The sequence below is a fragment of the Acanthopagrus latus genome, chromosome 6 (assembly GCF_904848185.1).
Source record: "Acanthopagrus latus isolate v.2019 chromosome 6, fAcaLat1.1, whole genome shotgun sequence".
In the NCBI taxonomy this organism is placed as follows: Eukaryota; Metazoa; Chordata; class Actinopteri; order Spariformes; family Sparidae; genus Acanthopagrus; species Acanthopagrus latus.
The window spans coordinates 19,522,367-19,535,914 of record NC_051044.1 but is presented as its reverse complement, the minus strand read 5'-3'; the positions used below and the strand labels follow the sequence as shown (position 1 = coordinate 19,535,914).

Below are 13,548 nucleotides of genomic sequence, written 5' to 3'. Positions count from 1 at the left end.
ACAGTTCACTCACTGCTGCTGATACAGCTGCGTAGGAAACAAACACCAAACACTTCATACAGAGGGCTCGGAGGTGTCTCTTACGTAAACAAAAGCTTAATATAAAACATTTAAAAAAAAAAAATGCATTCAGTCACTCTGGACAGCAGTGGTTCGCCCAAGAAGCGGACGTTATCTCGGGGAGTTAGCGAGGACGAGTCCCTCCGCAGCCTTATTAAAGAGGTGAGAGGAGGAATCACAGCGTCATTAGTCAGTGGGTGTTTGGGGCTAAAGCTAAAGCTAACGTTACGTGTATGTTACCTGTAATAATCGGATTTTTAAACAGCTAACGCTAGAAAATGTTGTCAGTTTGAAGTTCCGCCATTTTGTTGACCGTTTAAGAACGAATAACGGCTCAAATCAGCTGTTTTCATCAGTTTGTGTAGCTTCAGTTCAGAGTACTTCCCTGTTTTTGTAGCTAGCTTGTTGTGTTTGTACTCTTGGCTGTGTGTGATGCTAGGCTCTCTACCTGAGCTGTGGTTTTGTCTCCCCATCAGAGCGAGACTGCATCCAGGCGTCCGGCACGAAGCGACAGCCGAACAGGAACCCTGAAAAGGAGGACTGACAGTCAGGTAGGAGCCAGAGGTGGACAGAAACACTGAAACCTCTGTACAGCTAGCTAATCAAACCTGTCAGATGTCTCTCATTTCATTAGATAATGACAATACATTAGCAGATACGTTTATTTACTATATTTGCCGGAGTATGGTTTTGAAGTGCGTATTTCCGTTTTCCACATTATTTCAGAGAAGATATTGTACCTTTGACTTTACTAACCACACTTAACTGACTTGCATGAAAAGATGAGTTTGTAAAATACAGTGCATTATAACAAATAAGAAGCAGGGATTCCCAAACATTTGGGCCTGTGACTTATGAGATTTTCATGGTAAGATACCCATAACATAAAATAACATGGTTTATATGGGTGCTATGTAGTTTCAGAGAAGATTTAAAACTCAGATTTTGACATCATTAATGAGTTACAGTACAGACTCAGATATATAAAATTTTCCCATAACTTAACAAACAAGCTATTCTCAGATGAAATCAAGGTCCACAGAACAATGTTTGAAGCTAGAAAAGTGGCAGGGTCCGCTGAACTTAAGCAAAGTAAATCTCTCCTTTAAGATCAGTTTGTTTTTTTCATTCATGAAAACAAAGCAAGTGTGTTTATGTAGTTTATTTAGGCATAAAGAGTCAGTCAATGAAGATCTCTGTCTGCTGTTAAAATTTCTTCCCCAAAACAACGTCCACCTTTAAAGGTATCATGATAGAGATACTGTATTATTTTTTTTTATTATTATCAGTTACAATGACCTCTAAAGGAAAGAACGGAAGTCATTGTTTTTTAAAGGATGATACTCATATTCGTACCTGCTTGGTGTCCCATATCACAACGACTGCTTTTAAAGGTTTATTTACAGAAAATCCAAACTTACATTCTATCAACCTGTGGGGACAAAGTGTGTTTCTATCAGGATGTTGGATCAAAAGCTTGAAAATGGATTTCCTATCCTGTCTTTATGTATCACTGATGTAATGCTACTTGCTGTATCACACCCCTTTTTGTTTTCTTAATTTGAAACTAGTGACTGATGTAAAAAAGAAAAAAAATGTGAAAAGACTGGTGAAAAGAAAGCTTCGTAAGCTTGTGTTGCACCAATTCATTTTCTATGACCTAGTAGAATATGACCTCAGAATGTCAGTGATACAGCCGCTGCTAATGCGTTTATCAGACTTAATCACAACTGTGTTTTGAGAGCTGTTATCAAACATGGTGCCTGCATGGTACAGTATTTAGATAAGGTCATGCATTTTGATAGCTGCGATTTCAGTGTACCTACATCTGTGACACATCAACAGTTCTTTGGTCATACACAGACTTACACATCACAGTTCCTGCTACTTCAGTTGTCAGACTCTTGCTCATTTTTATTTAATTGTACACTTTTCCTGTAATGAGTTGTTCAAAAGTTAGTCTTACATTTACTCGGTGTAAATGACCCAATACAAAAGGCTTTTATGGCCTTTTAGGACATGTTTTCATCTTGATTTAAATATTCTTTACAAATAACCTTTTTCTTAAACTTTTTTTTTCTCTGCATCAGTCTGAGCAGGACCTCTTCATGGGACTTCCAGAGATGGTGAGTATTTCTTACTGTTTTGATAATTATGACTGTTATTACTATTGAAAGTCTTGTTCACAGTCTTGTCAGTAGATCACTGCAGTGATAGCTTCCTTTACATATGGAGGTATTGTCATGCTTCCAGATGAAGCCTCCCACTGATGGCTCTGAGAGCTTGCTAAACACGTGCCCACCCACTGACTGGCATGCGTTCCTCTGAAGTTGCCCACGCTGATTTGTATCTGTGTTGTGGTGTAGCTGGAGCTGCAGGCCAGCTATGACGAGGTGGTGCAGGAGCTGCGTGGGCTGGAGGTCGAGCGAGAGGCTCTGTTGTTCCAGGTGGACGTCCTGCAGGACACGCTGGAGGGTGTAGAGGAGCTGCTGGCGGAGGCCCAGAGGGAAGCTGGACAGGCTAGTTTGGTACGTCAAAGCCTCATTATCACTTTACATCAACCGCATATGGAATAACGAGAGACTTGTTCTAATAAATTATTTCACTAACAAGCTGTTAGTCCTCTCATTATGCCAACATTTTTCTGCATTTGTAGGAGTTGGAGCGAGAGAGGCAGGACAAGAGGAAACTGGAGAGCATGGTGTGCTCTCTGATGCAAGAGGTGGAGAGATTAAGAGAGGTAATGTGACAACTGGGATGAGAGCATTACATAATACGAGAGAGTCACCAGGATTTTGAATTAATGTAAAAAAAGTCTTATGGAACATGTTATGTAAGAGTAATGTTATCACTCCTTATTGAGGGTTAATAATTGATATGAAGTATGTTTTATTTTTCTAAACCTAACCTCTCTCTTCCAATTTATCCTAATAAGTAACTGTCACTAGATGTGGAAGTACGTCTTGTACTGGAAAATTACTTTCACTTTCTTGTGGTGTATTGCTAGTCTGTTGACTATATGTAACTAGATTTTGTTTGATCTAAAAAATATAAATATATAATTTCCTTATGGACAATTTCAATTCTCTATGCAGGAAAGGAACAACAAACCAACAAACACACATGAAAGTGTGGACGATGTAACAAGACAGGGACACCAAATGAAAAATGCCACATGCAGAGAAGAACAAGATTTGTCGATGTGTGAAAGCAGAGGCAAAGTGTCAGAGAAAGTGGGACAGAGTGAAGAGGAAGAAGGAGGCGTCCTGACGAAGCTGCGGAAGATCGTCAGTAAGCCCCTGAACCAAGTGCCCTCTCTTGCACTAGACAACCCACTCTCTGAAGATGGGGTCCTGCGGAGGCCTTACGAAAACTGTGTCAAGGACGGACGAGATCCTTCTCCGGACAGGAACGACTCAGACAGCATAAGTGCCTACGAAGATGCATCTGCTGAGACTCCAGAGCAGGACAGGCTGTTTGCAGGTGACGCAGACAGTTTGGAGCTGCCGCATGATTCGGAGAATAAAGAGAAAAGTTCAGCTAACAATGGCCAGGTCAACAATGGTGAGAGCCAGGATCCCAAAAACCCAGAAGGTTGTGTTGTGTCTTAACTAAGCTGTTTTAACTACATGTGAGGAAAAGGTCAAAGATGATTATTGATCATTTGGTTAATTGCATAGCTTTTGCAGTTTACGCGCATCTGATGTTTATGTTCTTACAAAAACTTTGAGGCCACCAAAAACATTCAAAGATTTAGTCACAGCTAGAAGTTAATTGAATAGTAGATTGATAGAAAAATGTTTTGTTTTATACATTTTCAAGCAAAAATACCAAAAGATAGTTTCAGCTTCTCAAATTTGAGGATTTTAGCCTGCTGTTGTGACACAGCAAACAACTTGACGATGTCACTTTGGGTGCTAGGAAATAGGATAATGATTGTCAACATTAATTAACTTTTTATATGTAAATGATTAATTGAGATAATTATCAGCAGCTTAATTGATAATGAAATTAATGGCTAGCTGCAGATCTAGTTGTAATACACTGTAGCAGAGTTTTAAGTTTCAGTTTTAAATTCACAGCAAAGGAACTCAGGATCCAGATGGTTGCCTGCTGGAATTCCACTAATGACTACTTAATATTGATTGCCAATCATTTCTTTTTAATATCTTAAATTGTTTGATTTTTTTTAAGTACGTGGTTTCGACATGGAACTTACTCCATGCTGCTTTGACTGCTTACCTCTTTGGTAATCTTTTAAGAAGTCAGGATTTACCTGTAGTCAAAATAGAGTGGCGCTGAAAGTATTCAGACTATTGATGTTTTGGCTACACACGTTAGAAAGTCAGGAATTTAGAGAGGCATGCTGAAGATTTCAGACATTCAGCACTGTACAAAAGGACACGTAAGACTTCAGAGGATTAGATCAGATAATCGATGGCAGTTAAGGTTATTAGATACAGATTTTTTTAAATAAGGGACAATGCCAACTATTTACTGCCTTGCTTACCTTCAAATGAACATTTGTCTTTTTTAATCTTTCATATCGGCCCTTTATCCTGTTTTATTTTTAATTGAGGGGAAAGGATTCCCGCTGCATTAGCACTTTTTAAAAGTTCTTGTAGTGTGGCATAAATTTGTCAGATTACATTAGAAACAACATTCCCTTTACAACCAAACACGTCGGAGAGAAACAATCAGCTGACCTGCTGCAGGCTGTCTTCTCTTGGCATGCATGGTGATACTGTATGTTTGCACATTTGCAGTGAAACTCGCTGAAGTTAGTGTCTTTGGATGTCTCTGATTGCTGTATACAGTTTGTATTTAATCGCAATTTTTAATGTTCATTTTTTATAATGTTACAATTCTTTTTTTATGCTTCAGGCAAGAATAGATCCTTTCACCTCATTTAAGATAGTTTGCATGAGCACATAAGAATGTATATTGATTTCCAAACTGCACACAAACTGATCTGTCATTCATTAGTACTTTTGCACGCAGTACTTTTAAACATATATTAAACAATACTTTAATCAAAGTTATTTACTGAGGAAATTTGTTTTCAAGGGACTTTTAATTGTAGCTTTCTGTGCCACTCTGTCGTTACATGTTTTAAAGAAGGATCTTTAAGCTAAATCAACTATTTCAGTTTTGAGGGAACATATCATGTGACACTAACCTTTTCTCAAAATGAAAATAAGATTTGACAACTAAATGGACCTATTTGAATACATGTATTGGTTATTTCCTATTTAGGGGTTTAAGGCAACATATTAATGTTTGTTCAGACTTATTTGTCTTTGATCACACTGTCCTCCTGTTTCAATGTCATGCTGGCTCACATGCAAATAATTTCTTATCTGGTGTTTGTCATTGATGCACAAGCAGTTCACATGACATGCTTACTGTAGTACTGCTACTTTTGTGCTGTTACTGTAGTACTGCTACTGTAGTATTATTACTGTAGTACTGCTACTTTAGTGCTGTTACTGTCTCTCCTGCTGTGTGGTACTGTGGTCAGTACAATCAGGTCATTTCTACATGGCACAATCAGTTGTTTACATTGTTGTCATCAACATTTCTTTATAGTTTCTGGTCAGGTCAAAGGGTTTGGTTTGTTGTAACAAGCCAGTAAAGTTATGACAGTCTTTGACATCAAAAGTTTAAACAATTAAACATCAAATTTGAGAGCACATCCGTGACTTATTGAGCAATTTGATTGTTGTTCTGTTTCATTTTCACACAACAATGCAAAAAATATGTTCATACTGTAATCTGGTGCATTTTATGGGTCTTAGACTTTTTGACTTGTCCTGAGCTTTGTATTAAATTTTCAGATGTAACAGTAAATTACATGAATTTATACTTGTAACTGAAAATACATTCCAGACATATCAAATAAAAGGGGTGACTATTACTTGTTTCTTGATCAGTGTTCTGACATGTTACATTATTTGTCCAGGAGATGGCAACATTGACCCCTATAACGTGCTGAATTTAATTAAGTCCATGTATTTTACCTACAAATTATGGTCATTTGTTTTGATGTGTTTGTATCATGTTTGATTTTGCATTCACTTTTCTGTTTTGTCATCCATGATGTGATGCCTCAGTAAAAATAAGATGCATTACCCTTTCAGTAGAGAGAAGAAGAAGAAATGCCTTGAAATCAAACAAACCAAAAAAGGAACGCACTTTACAATTTTCTTCATACACAATTTTAAATATTGGAATCATAAGTGTTACTTGTACAAAATTAGCACAGGTTAAAAAATAAAGTGTTACAATGATTTGAAACACTGAATCACAATAAAAACCAGGGGATGTAAAGATACATGATCTAAAAAGTTTCACAAGATGATTGAGCTAAAAAGTCATTTATTGTAGGAAACAAAGAAAATCTTCCCTTAAAAAAAAAAAAAAAAAAAGAAAGAAATGAGAGCTTATTTCAAGTACAGAAAAAATCTGATCAAAACATCCCCTTCTCTTTCTTCAACTTCAGTTGCTTCCACTGCGGCAGGCTTGCAAAGTCGTCTTTGGTGATCCCAAATACATCGTTAAAGTCAGAGTCGGAGAGGTGTTTCTGAAAACAAGTGTAAACAAATGAAAAAAAAAGAAAAATATTGGTAATGTTTTATTTTATGGTTTTGTAATTTCCAAATAATATCCTATTAATTTCAAAGGTAGTTTCTTGGAAAGAATATATGAAAAACAAAATAATTACAGGGTAAATAGAGACAGTAGGTCAGCTAACCACACAAAAAAGTGACATTTTATCTCACAATCCAACAAATCCACAAAGTCATTTCAGTATACAATGACATCATTACTAATTAAAGTGGCATTTGCATTGTATTTTTTTTAATTGCTTATAATCACATAGTAAAGATGTAAAACTTCCACATAAAGCTTCAGTTTTAATAAGAGTGTGTCCTCTCTAAGGTGTGTAATGTATCACTTTCTGCAGATTCCCTCTATAAAATAATATTAATGGTTTACAAGGCAGTTGTGTGGCACACACACGCACACACAGGTTACCTCTTTCTCAGCTGGGTCAACACCTTCAGGCAGCTCGCTGGCGAGCTTGTTGACCAGCTCCTCGGGTGGAAAACACTGAGAGCTTTTCACACTTTCAGCACAGTTCTGCTCCTAAAAAGTCACATCAAAGTTCAGCTCAAGATCATAATCCTCTGTTTTAATCAATGTGTAACACGTGCATATAGAATGTTAACATTTTGGTAACTCATTGTATCAGATAATTATTCATTTCTGCTGCCTGAACAGCTTGAAAAAGGATATTTTTAAAAAAGATTTAACATACAGGTGTAAAGGTAACAGGTGATGCTAAGTCTCCCAGCTCCTTTTTCAACTCCTCGTAGCTCTTTCCTCCCTTGAAGAAAAGACGTTTGTCAACATTTATTTATTTTTCGCATCAATATTGATGTTGATGCTCTATCTGAAAAAACAAAACACTCACGCTCCATTTGGAGGGGTCCCAGGCTGTGAACCACCCAGTGAAGGTTGGTGGCTCAAACCCCTGCTTGATCAAGACGATGGGGGTGTCGGGGTCCCTGTCGCCCGGGTGGGTGCGCAGGTACTCGTGGCTCGTGACCATGGCTTCCTTGCGCTCCACCTCATTGGCCTCTTTACCGATCCAGAGAAAAAGCTGAAGGCAACAACGCGAAGAGGCAGAATGGGATCGAAATGATTTAAGATTTAAGTGACGTGGCAGTTTCTCAGCTTCGTTTTGGTCGTGCTGACAAAAAACATTTCTTTAAGTGTGACATCTTACCTGGTCCCATGTGTCCAGCAGCATGACATCATCCTCGCTGAGGTCGTCCTGTGTGAACTGAGTCACCTCGGTCACGATGAAGCGACCTGTCTTATTGGAGCATTCGAACAGGCGTGGCTGGTGGTCTGAAACCGTCTGCTGTAACCTGCAGTCAACAGGTGTGTTACCTTCGCTGTGACACACAGGAAGCTCATTTGCAAATACTGGTGTTAGATTTGCGTCATCACCTCTTGTCACTGGCATAGGGAGCTTTCCCTCCGAGCATATCCCAGAATTCAACGGACTCTTGACCCTCAGCCACAATCTGATCCGAGTCTTTCTTGCCAATCACAGAGACGACCTCCTTCGCCATGGCTCTCTCGTCGCCACTCGACCCCTGGGGACATAAATCCAGTGACAACCTTTTGTATACTATCAGAGATCATTTGACATTATGATTTCATTTGATCAAGTGCAATCTGGAGCAATCTTTTTTTTTTCTTACAGGGCTTTTCTCAGGCTCATTAACAGTTATAACAGAGTTACTTCCACCTCCTTACATTTGTAATTTCTCTTTTTTTGTGTAACCTTTTTGCCAAAAAGAGACAAAACAAAGTGAAAGCTGAATTTGATTGATAGTACTTTTTAAAATATATTTCTGTAAATATTGTAATATTTTTGCTATCCTCAATCTGTTTGGCCATGATGTGAAAAGTATCACATCATATCTTGACTGGTGCTGTGGTTCAGTGGATTATCAGTAACCGATTTGACCAAGATCGTATTTACCTTCCCACACCACAGGTAAATTCCTGCTTGGCTCTTTAGTAAAAACACATCATTTGAGTTGAGGGAGGAGGCCAGGGCTGTAACTTCAACAGCTTTAGTGTTGAATGGGTCAGAACCACGGACCTGGAACAACCTTATCAGTGGTTCTGGGTCAGAGGACCCTTTTCTAGATGTTCCCCCCTGACAGAAAGAAGAGACATAATCTGTATTGCAATAACAACAAAAGCAAAACTGCCAGAAATAAAATAAGCAGAGACGAAACATCCACTTGATGATGAGCTTCAAAACAATCTAATGAGCAGAATGTTTCCAAAAAAGATTATAAATCCAGTCAACAATCCTACCTCATAGATGACCATTTTACCCTTGAACATTGCCATGAAGTGTCTCGGTTCTTTGCCCATTGTTACTCTCACTTGAACCGGCTCACCACCGTACTTCTGATCCAAGTCCACAGCCTGAAACGCTGAGGCTGCCACTTCGTCCTGCGATGCATGACGCCCCTGGAATGATGAGTGGTGAAGTAGTTTGATTTGATCCGATAATACAGTTAAAGTCAAAGCAGTGAAGTATGCATGTTTTTGTAAACAACGTACTACTCACCTGCCACATGTAGAGCAGGTAACACTTCCTGCTGTTAACAAAATAGGTGTAGAGGATCAGGTAGCAGTCTCCCCCATAGAAGTATCCATAACACCCAGGGTCCACAGGGACAAGCTCCAGATTCTCAATTCTCCACACCTGGATATTTATAAAATGTAAATTAAATACACAGTATGTAATTTCTGCTGCAAAGGGTACATTCTGTGTGACAGTCTGTCTTTGTGTGGGCAATAGAAACAGTAGTAAACAACACTGGCGAGCAAGCTAGAACTACAGAGCTACTTGTGTCTACAGTGGCTGCTGTAGTGCAGCTGGACGTTTGGTTGCAGACCTGTGATGTCAGAGTCTGGCTTTGCTAGCGTTAGCATGTTAACATAAACACAGTTAGCATGTCTCCATTAACTTGTTATCGTATTCACACTTTACACTTTAGTGTCACATTCTTACATTTAATGTGTTAGCATGCTGCCAAATCAGCACACTTTCTCAGCATGATCTCAAAGTACAGTATACGGTCATTAGCTTTTAAAGTAAATTCAGATAGCTATTCACAGTTACCTCCACTTGACCTGTGCCATCATCCACCATTCGCTCCTGTGCAGCGACCTCTGGCATCATGTGCATCAGAGAGGCATCAAACTTTTCCTGAGTGATGTGAGCTGAAGCAGAATACAGTCACAAAACAACCAAGACAACCAAGTGAGGGTTTTTTTTAAATTAAGAAAAATGTCATTTTTATAAAAAAATAAAAAATAAAAAATACGTACTTCTGGTCTGTGCTTGCTGTAAGCGTACCTACCTACTTTCCCCCTTGTGTGCACGTTGCCCAGACCTTGAGTCTGATCCTTTACCGTCCACCGCTGGAACAGCTGCTTGAAGAGGGCTGACTCCGCCCCGTCATTCACCGTCTCCACATTTGTAGTGATTGGGTACTTTTTTGCTTTGATAAACTCCTGCGACAGCCAGTCAAAAGAATACACCAAGTTGCCAGTTCAAAACAACAATCCTGCAATAATACCTTTCTTTACAGAGAAAATACGGAGTGTGAATACAGCACGCAAGAGCAATCAAACACAAGCTATGGTTACGTGTGGAGGTCTGATATAGAGTCACTCACCAAAGCTCTGGTCATGGCAGCTTGTCTTTCAGCTTTGTTTGCCTTCTTTCCCTTCCACACAAAGATCTTCATCCCCCCCTGATCCAGGAAGTAGCAGTCCTAAATAGATGATGACATTTATATACTAAATCATTTCCTGTCATCAGTAAATAAATGATTTTATTGAGTCCAAACAGCAGTGACAAGAGTTTGAGACTTTAAGCAGTACAAACTCTGCTATAGTGACATCGGCACCCATCAATGACGCGGCCACGATAAAAATTGTATCAAACACTCACATCATGGTTGAGGAGATCCTGAACCAGAGGTCTGGTGGCGACCTCTGTGACCTTCATCTGACCATCATTATCTGACACACTGGGGAAAGAAGGCACCAACAAGTAAGAAGAAACATGCAGCACTCAAACTGGACATGAATGAATCCTCATCACTGTTGGTGGCTCACTGGTAGAGTGTGAGATTTGACTTCTGTTGCTGGTCAGCAGTTGCATCTGGAGGTCCATCAGTCAGCCTGGAGGTCCTCTCACCGAGGACCCCGTTCAGGATCTCCATGCTGTGGGGAGAGTTGCTCTCTGCGTCGCCCTCGACCACCCTGATCTCTGCCCGACCTCCTCTCTCTCTGTCTCGGATGTCTTTGGCCAACAACATGCCCTGAGATCAGAACCACAACACAAGCACATTCTTGCAAGATATATGTGCAGTTTTTAATATACAATGCATCTGTATACATGTATTAACACATAAGCAGTGAATCAGTGAGACATTTTGGGATAATTTCACAGTGGTTACGTCCTAAAGCACCAATAAACATGCCAACACAAGTCAGAATTTTGTGTGAATGCAGCTGAAGTGGATTTATCATGTGCGCTGCTCTGAGTGGGGAGATGCCCCAAAACATCCCGAGGGGCAGGGTCTCTGTAGATACAGACACAACCACACATTTCTAGCTATTTGTAAGCGATGGTTGGAAGGGATTCATATTGTATGAGTCTAAATATTGTTTTGTTTTTTCTGAAAATAATGCATAGTTTAACACTAATTGGTGGCTAATGTTGTTCAAGTCCTCACTTTATTGCTGTTATATAGTTTTGGACTGTGTGAGACAGGATAATGAATCATTCAGAGCCTCCAGCCTTTTTGCAGGAAGAAGGAAATTAGCTTCAACTGCACGCCCACAACTTTCCATCAAGGTTTAATGATGATATGTAGATCCCGTGAGGGCAGGAAGAGAGGGACCGAACTTAGTGTCAGACTTATTTTTACAGTCTGCACTTCATACGTAGGCCTAAATCATGTTCAGTGGAGGAGGAAGACTACATGTGACAACATATCAGGGTTGTTTGTTGCAAATACATTCACTGATAAGCTGATTATCTATCATCTTACTGTGTGTGCATCTGACTGTGCATCTTCTCTGTGACTGAGATGAACACAGAATGACTTACTAAGAAATAAAAAGTATTAATTTTTGTTTTTATGTTTGTATGATTCCACATGAATCCTACAATAAACACAACCACGCACGCGACCACCATCAGTCTTACTTTGAGCTTTTCCTGTCTGTTACACTTGGGTCCGTTCCACTGAACGATGGTCTTGCCCATGTCCAACAAAAACACATCGCCGAGGTTGAAACTCTTCCAGCTCATCTCCACCTGAAACAAATTCAGACATAGAGCACTCTTTCTACACGACTTCCTCTCCTCCAGAATGTTACATAACCACTGGGAAGTGTGGCTCACCTCCTTTGCAATCACCCTTTTCCTCCCTTTGACATGAAGCAGTCTCTTCACATCATAGGTGTTGGTTTCAGCGTGCCTCATGCCTGATGCCACTCCGCCCTTTTTATAGCTAAGCAAGACAGGGTGATGATTTTTATTATTTCCTTTAACTGTCCATAAACGATGGCCTGCTGTGATGACATTTTCACTCACATTAATCCCTGTTTGAAGTATCCTCTAAAGGTGTCAGACTCGTGGTTCTGAACCTCACGGTGCTGGACCGGAGTGGAGCCCAAGAACTCATCGAGCTGGATGGTGTAAACAGCAGCTGCACCCTGTTCATCCTGAGTGGACTCTGAGCCGATCCAGTAGTGGATATCATAGCTCACAGCGCTGCCCACCTTCTGAGTCTGGAGTCACAGTGAACACATTTTGTTCCTGCTTCATTAGCACATATCCAAAGAGCAAAGGCTATAAATACAACAGTGTTTTTTTAAATAAACAAACAAGCAGCTGTGGCATCCAAAACCACAATGATTCATGAGCCACCTTCTCAGACTTACAGACAGGAGTATGTAGCAGTCGCCCTCATAAAAGTTTCCATAAGACTTCTCTGGGACTTGTACCAGCTCCATTTTCTGTGCACAGAGAGAACAAGGTGGCCATTTTACTTTAAATCCACCAAATAAATCTGCAGCTCAGGTCTGATACCCAGAGCTCTTTTCATTTCTTTTTTTTTTTTTTAACATCATCGCAGCTGTTTAAGTCATTTCCTTAAGGAGCAGACTTTTTTCTCTTTTAACCATGACTCCAAAAGAGCTGATGTGTGGAAACTTCAGTCCACAGGCACTATTGCGGCAACAACCGTGAAATCAAAGTACCTCGATTCTCCAGATTATAATCCCAGGGCTGTGCGTAACTGCTCTGAAGGTGTACTCCATGTTGCTCGGATGATTCAGTGGCACTCTTGTTGCCTTGGTATCTTTTTTCTGGATGAGGAAATCATTCTGAATTATCTCTGAGGCAAAACTCATTAGCTACATTTTCCTTCTGTTCAGATCTACACACAAACATTGAGATTTGGTTTAATTACATCTCATCTTTAGTCTCTTTTCTCTTGCTGAATTGCACAAAGATGCACATAAGATTAATACAAAGAAGATGAAAAGAAATCCAACATGATCAAATCTCATGCAGACAGAACATACCTGGTATTCTTGTGTGAAGACCTCCCTGTGAGCCTCTATGATCATCCAACAGCTGATTTTTCTCTCTGATAACAAGAGGCCCTAACTCCTCTTCCCCTCAGAGCCCCTAAAAGATTTGCCTGTGTTTGCATGTTTCAGGACCTGTCACGGAGTTCTGCCCAATCACTGAGGAAGACACAAACACCTGTAGGCAAATGTGCCGAAAAAAAGGATTGACTCATATTCAAATGCACACACGCACACATGTACACACACATGCACATTCATTCTCCACCCCGC

At 39.9% G+C, this 13,548-nt stretch overlaps 2 protein-coding genes across 2 annotated transcripts; one reads left to right on the top strand and one right to left on the bottom strand.

The window, feature by feature from the left end:
* Positions 1-83: 83 nt before the first annotated feature.
* si:ch1073-456m8.1 (leucine-rich repeat flightless-interacting protein 1) lies at positions 84-5,977 on the top strand. The gene is made up of 6 exons (XM_037100795.1): positions 84-222; positions 537-611; positions 2,151-2,186; positions 2,427-2,588; positions 2,717-2,800; positions 3,156-5,977. The coding sequence occupies exons 1-6, from the start codon at positions 124-126 to the stop codon at positions 3,669-3,671; spliced, it is 972 nt and encodes a 323-aa protein (XP_036956690.1). The 5' UTR covers positions 84-123; the 3' UTR covers positions 3,672-5,977.
* On the bottom strand, positions 5,823-13,461 carry avil (advillin). Its single transcript, XM_037100792.1, has 20 exons — positions 13,270-13,461; positions 12,943-13,050; positions 12,625-12,699; positions 12,275-12,471; positions 12,083-12,191; positions 11,885-11,995; positions 10,786-10,991; positions 10,619-10,697; positions 10,341-10,439; positions 10,023-10,176; positions 9,782-9,882; positions 9,224-9,361; positions 8,965-9,123; positions 8,621-8,800; positions 8,080-8,228; positions 7,853-7,997; positions 7,538-7,726; positions 7,382-7,450; positions 7,099-7,209; positions 5,823-6,643 (listed from the first exon to the last, which is right to left on the bottom strand). Exons 1-20 carry the CDS (start codon positions 13,312-13,314, stop codon positions 6,530-6,532), a joined length of 2,538 nt encoding a protein of 845 aa, XP_036956687.1. The 5' UTR covers positions 13,315-13,461; the 3' UTR covers positions 5,823-6,529.
* Between the last annotated feature and the right edge of the window lie 87 nt (positions 13,462-13,548).

Excerpts from the sequence above, each read along its gene's own strand:
- si:ch1073-456m8.1 (XM_037100795.1), top strand. The coding sequence starts at position 124 with ATGCATTCAGTCACTCTGGACAGCAGTGGTTCGCCCAAGAAGCGGACG. Across the intron at positions 223-536 it reads TCCGCAGCCTTATTAAAGAG|AGCGAGACTGCATCCAGGCG; the intron begins GTGAGAGGAGGA and ends TCTCCCCATCAG. Across the intron at positions 2,801-3,155 it reads AGGTGGAGAGATTAAGAGAG|GAAAGGAACAACAAACCAAC; the intron begins GTAATGTGACAA and ends TTCTCTATGCAG.
- avil (XM_037100792.1), bottom strand. The coding sequence starts at position 13,314 with ATGATCATAGAGGCTCACAGGGAGGTCTTCACACAAGAATACCAG. Across the intron at positions 12,472-12,624 it reads ACTGCTACATACTCCTGTCT|ACTCAGAAGGTGGGCAGCGC; the intron begins GTAAGTCTGAGA and ends CTGTGACTCCAG. Across the intron at positions 7,998-8,079 it reads CCCTATGCCAGTGACAAGAG|GTTACAGCAGACGGTTTCAG; the intron begins GTGATGACGCAA and ends TGTTGACTGCAG.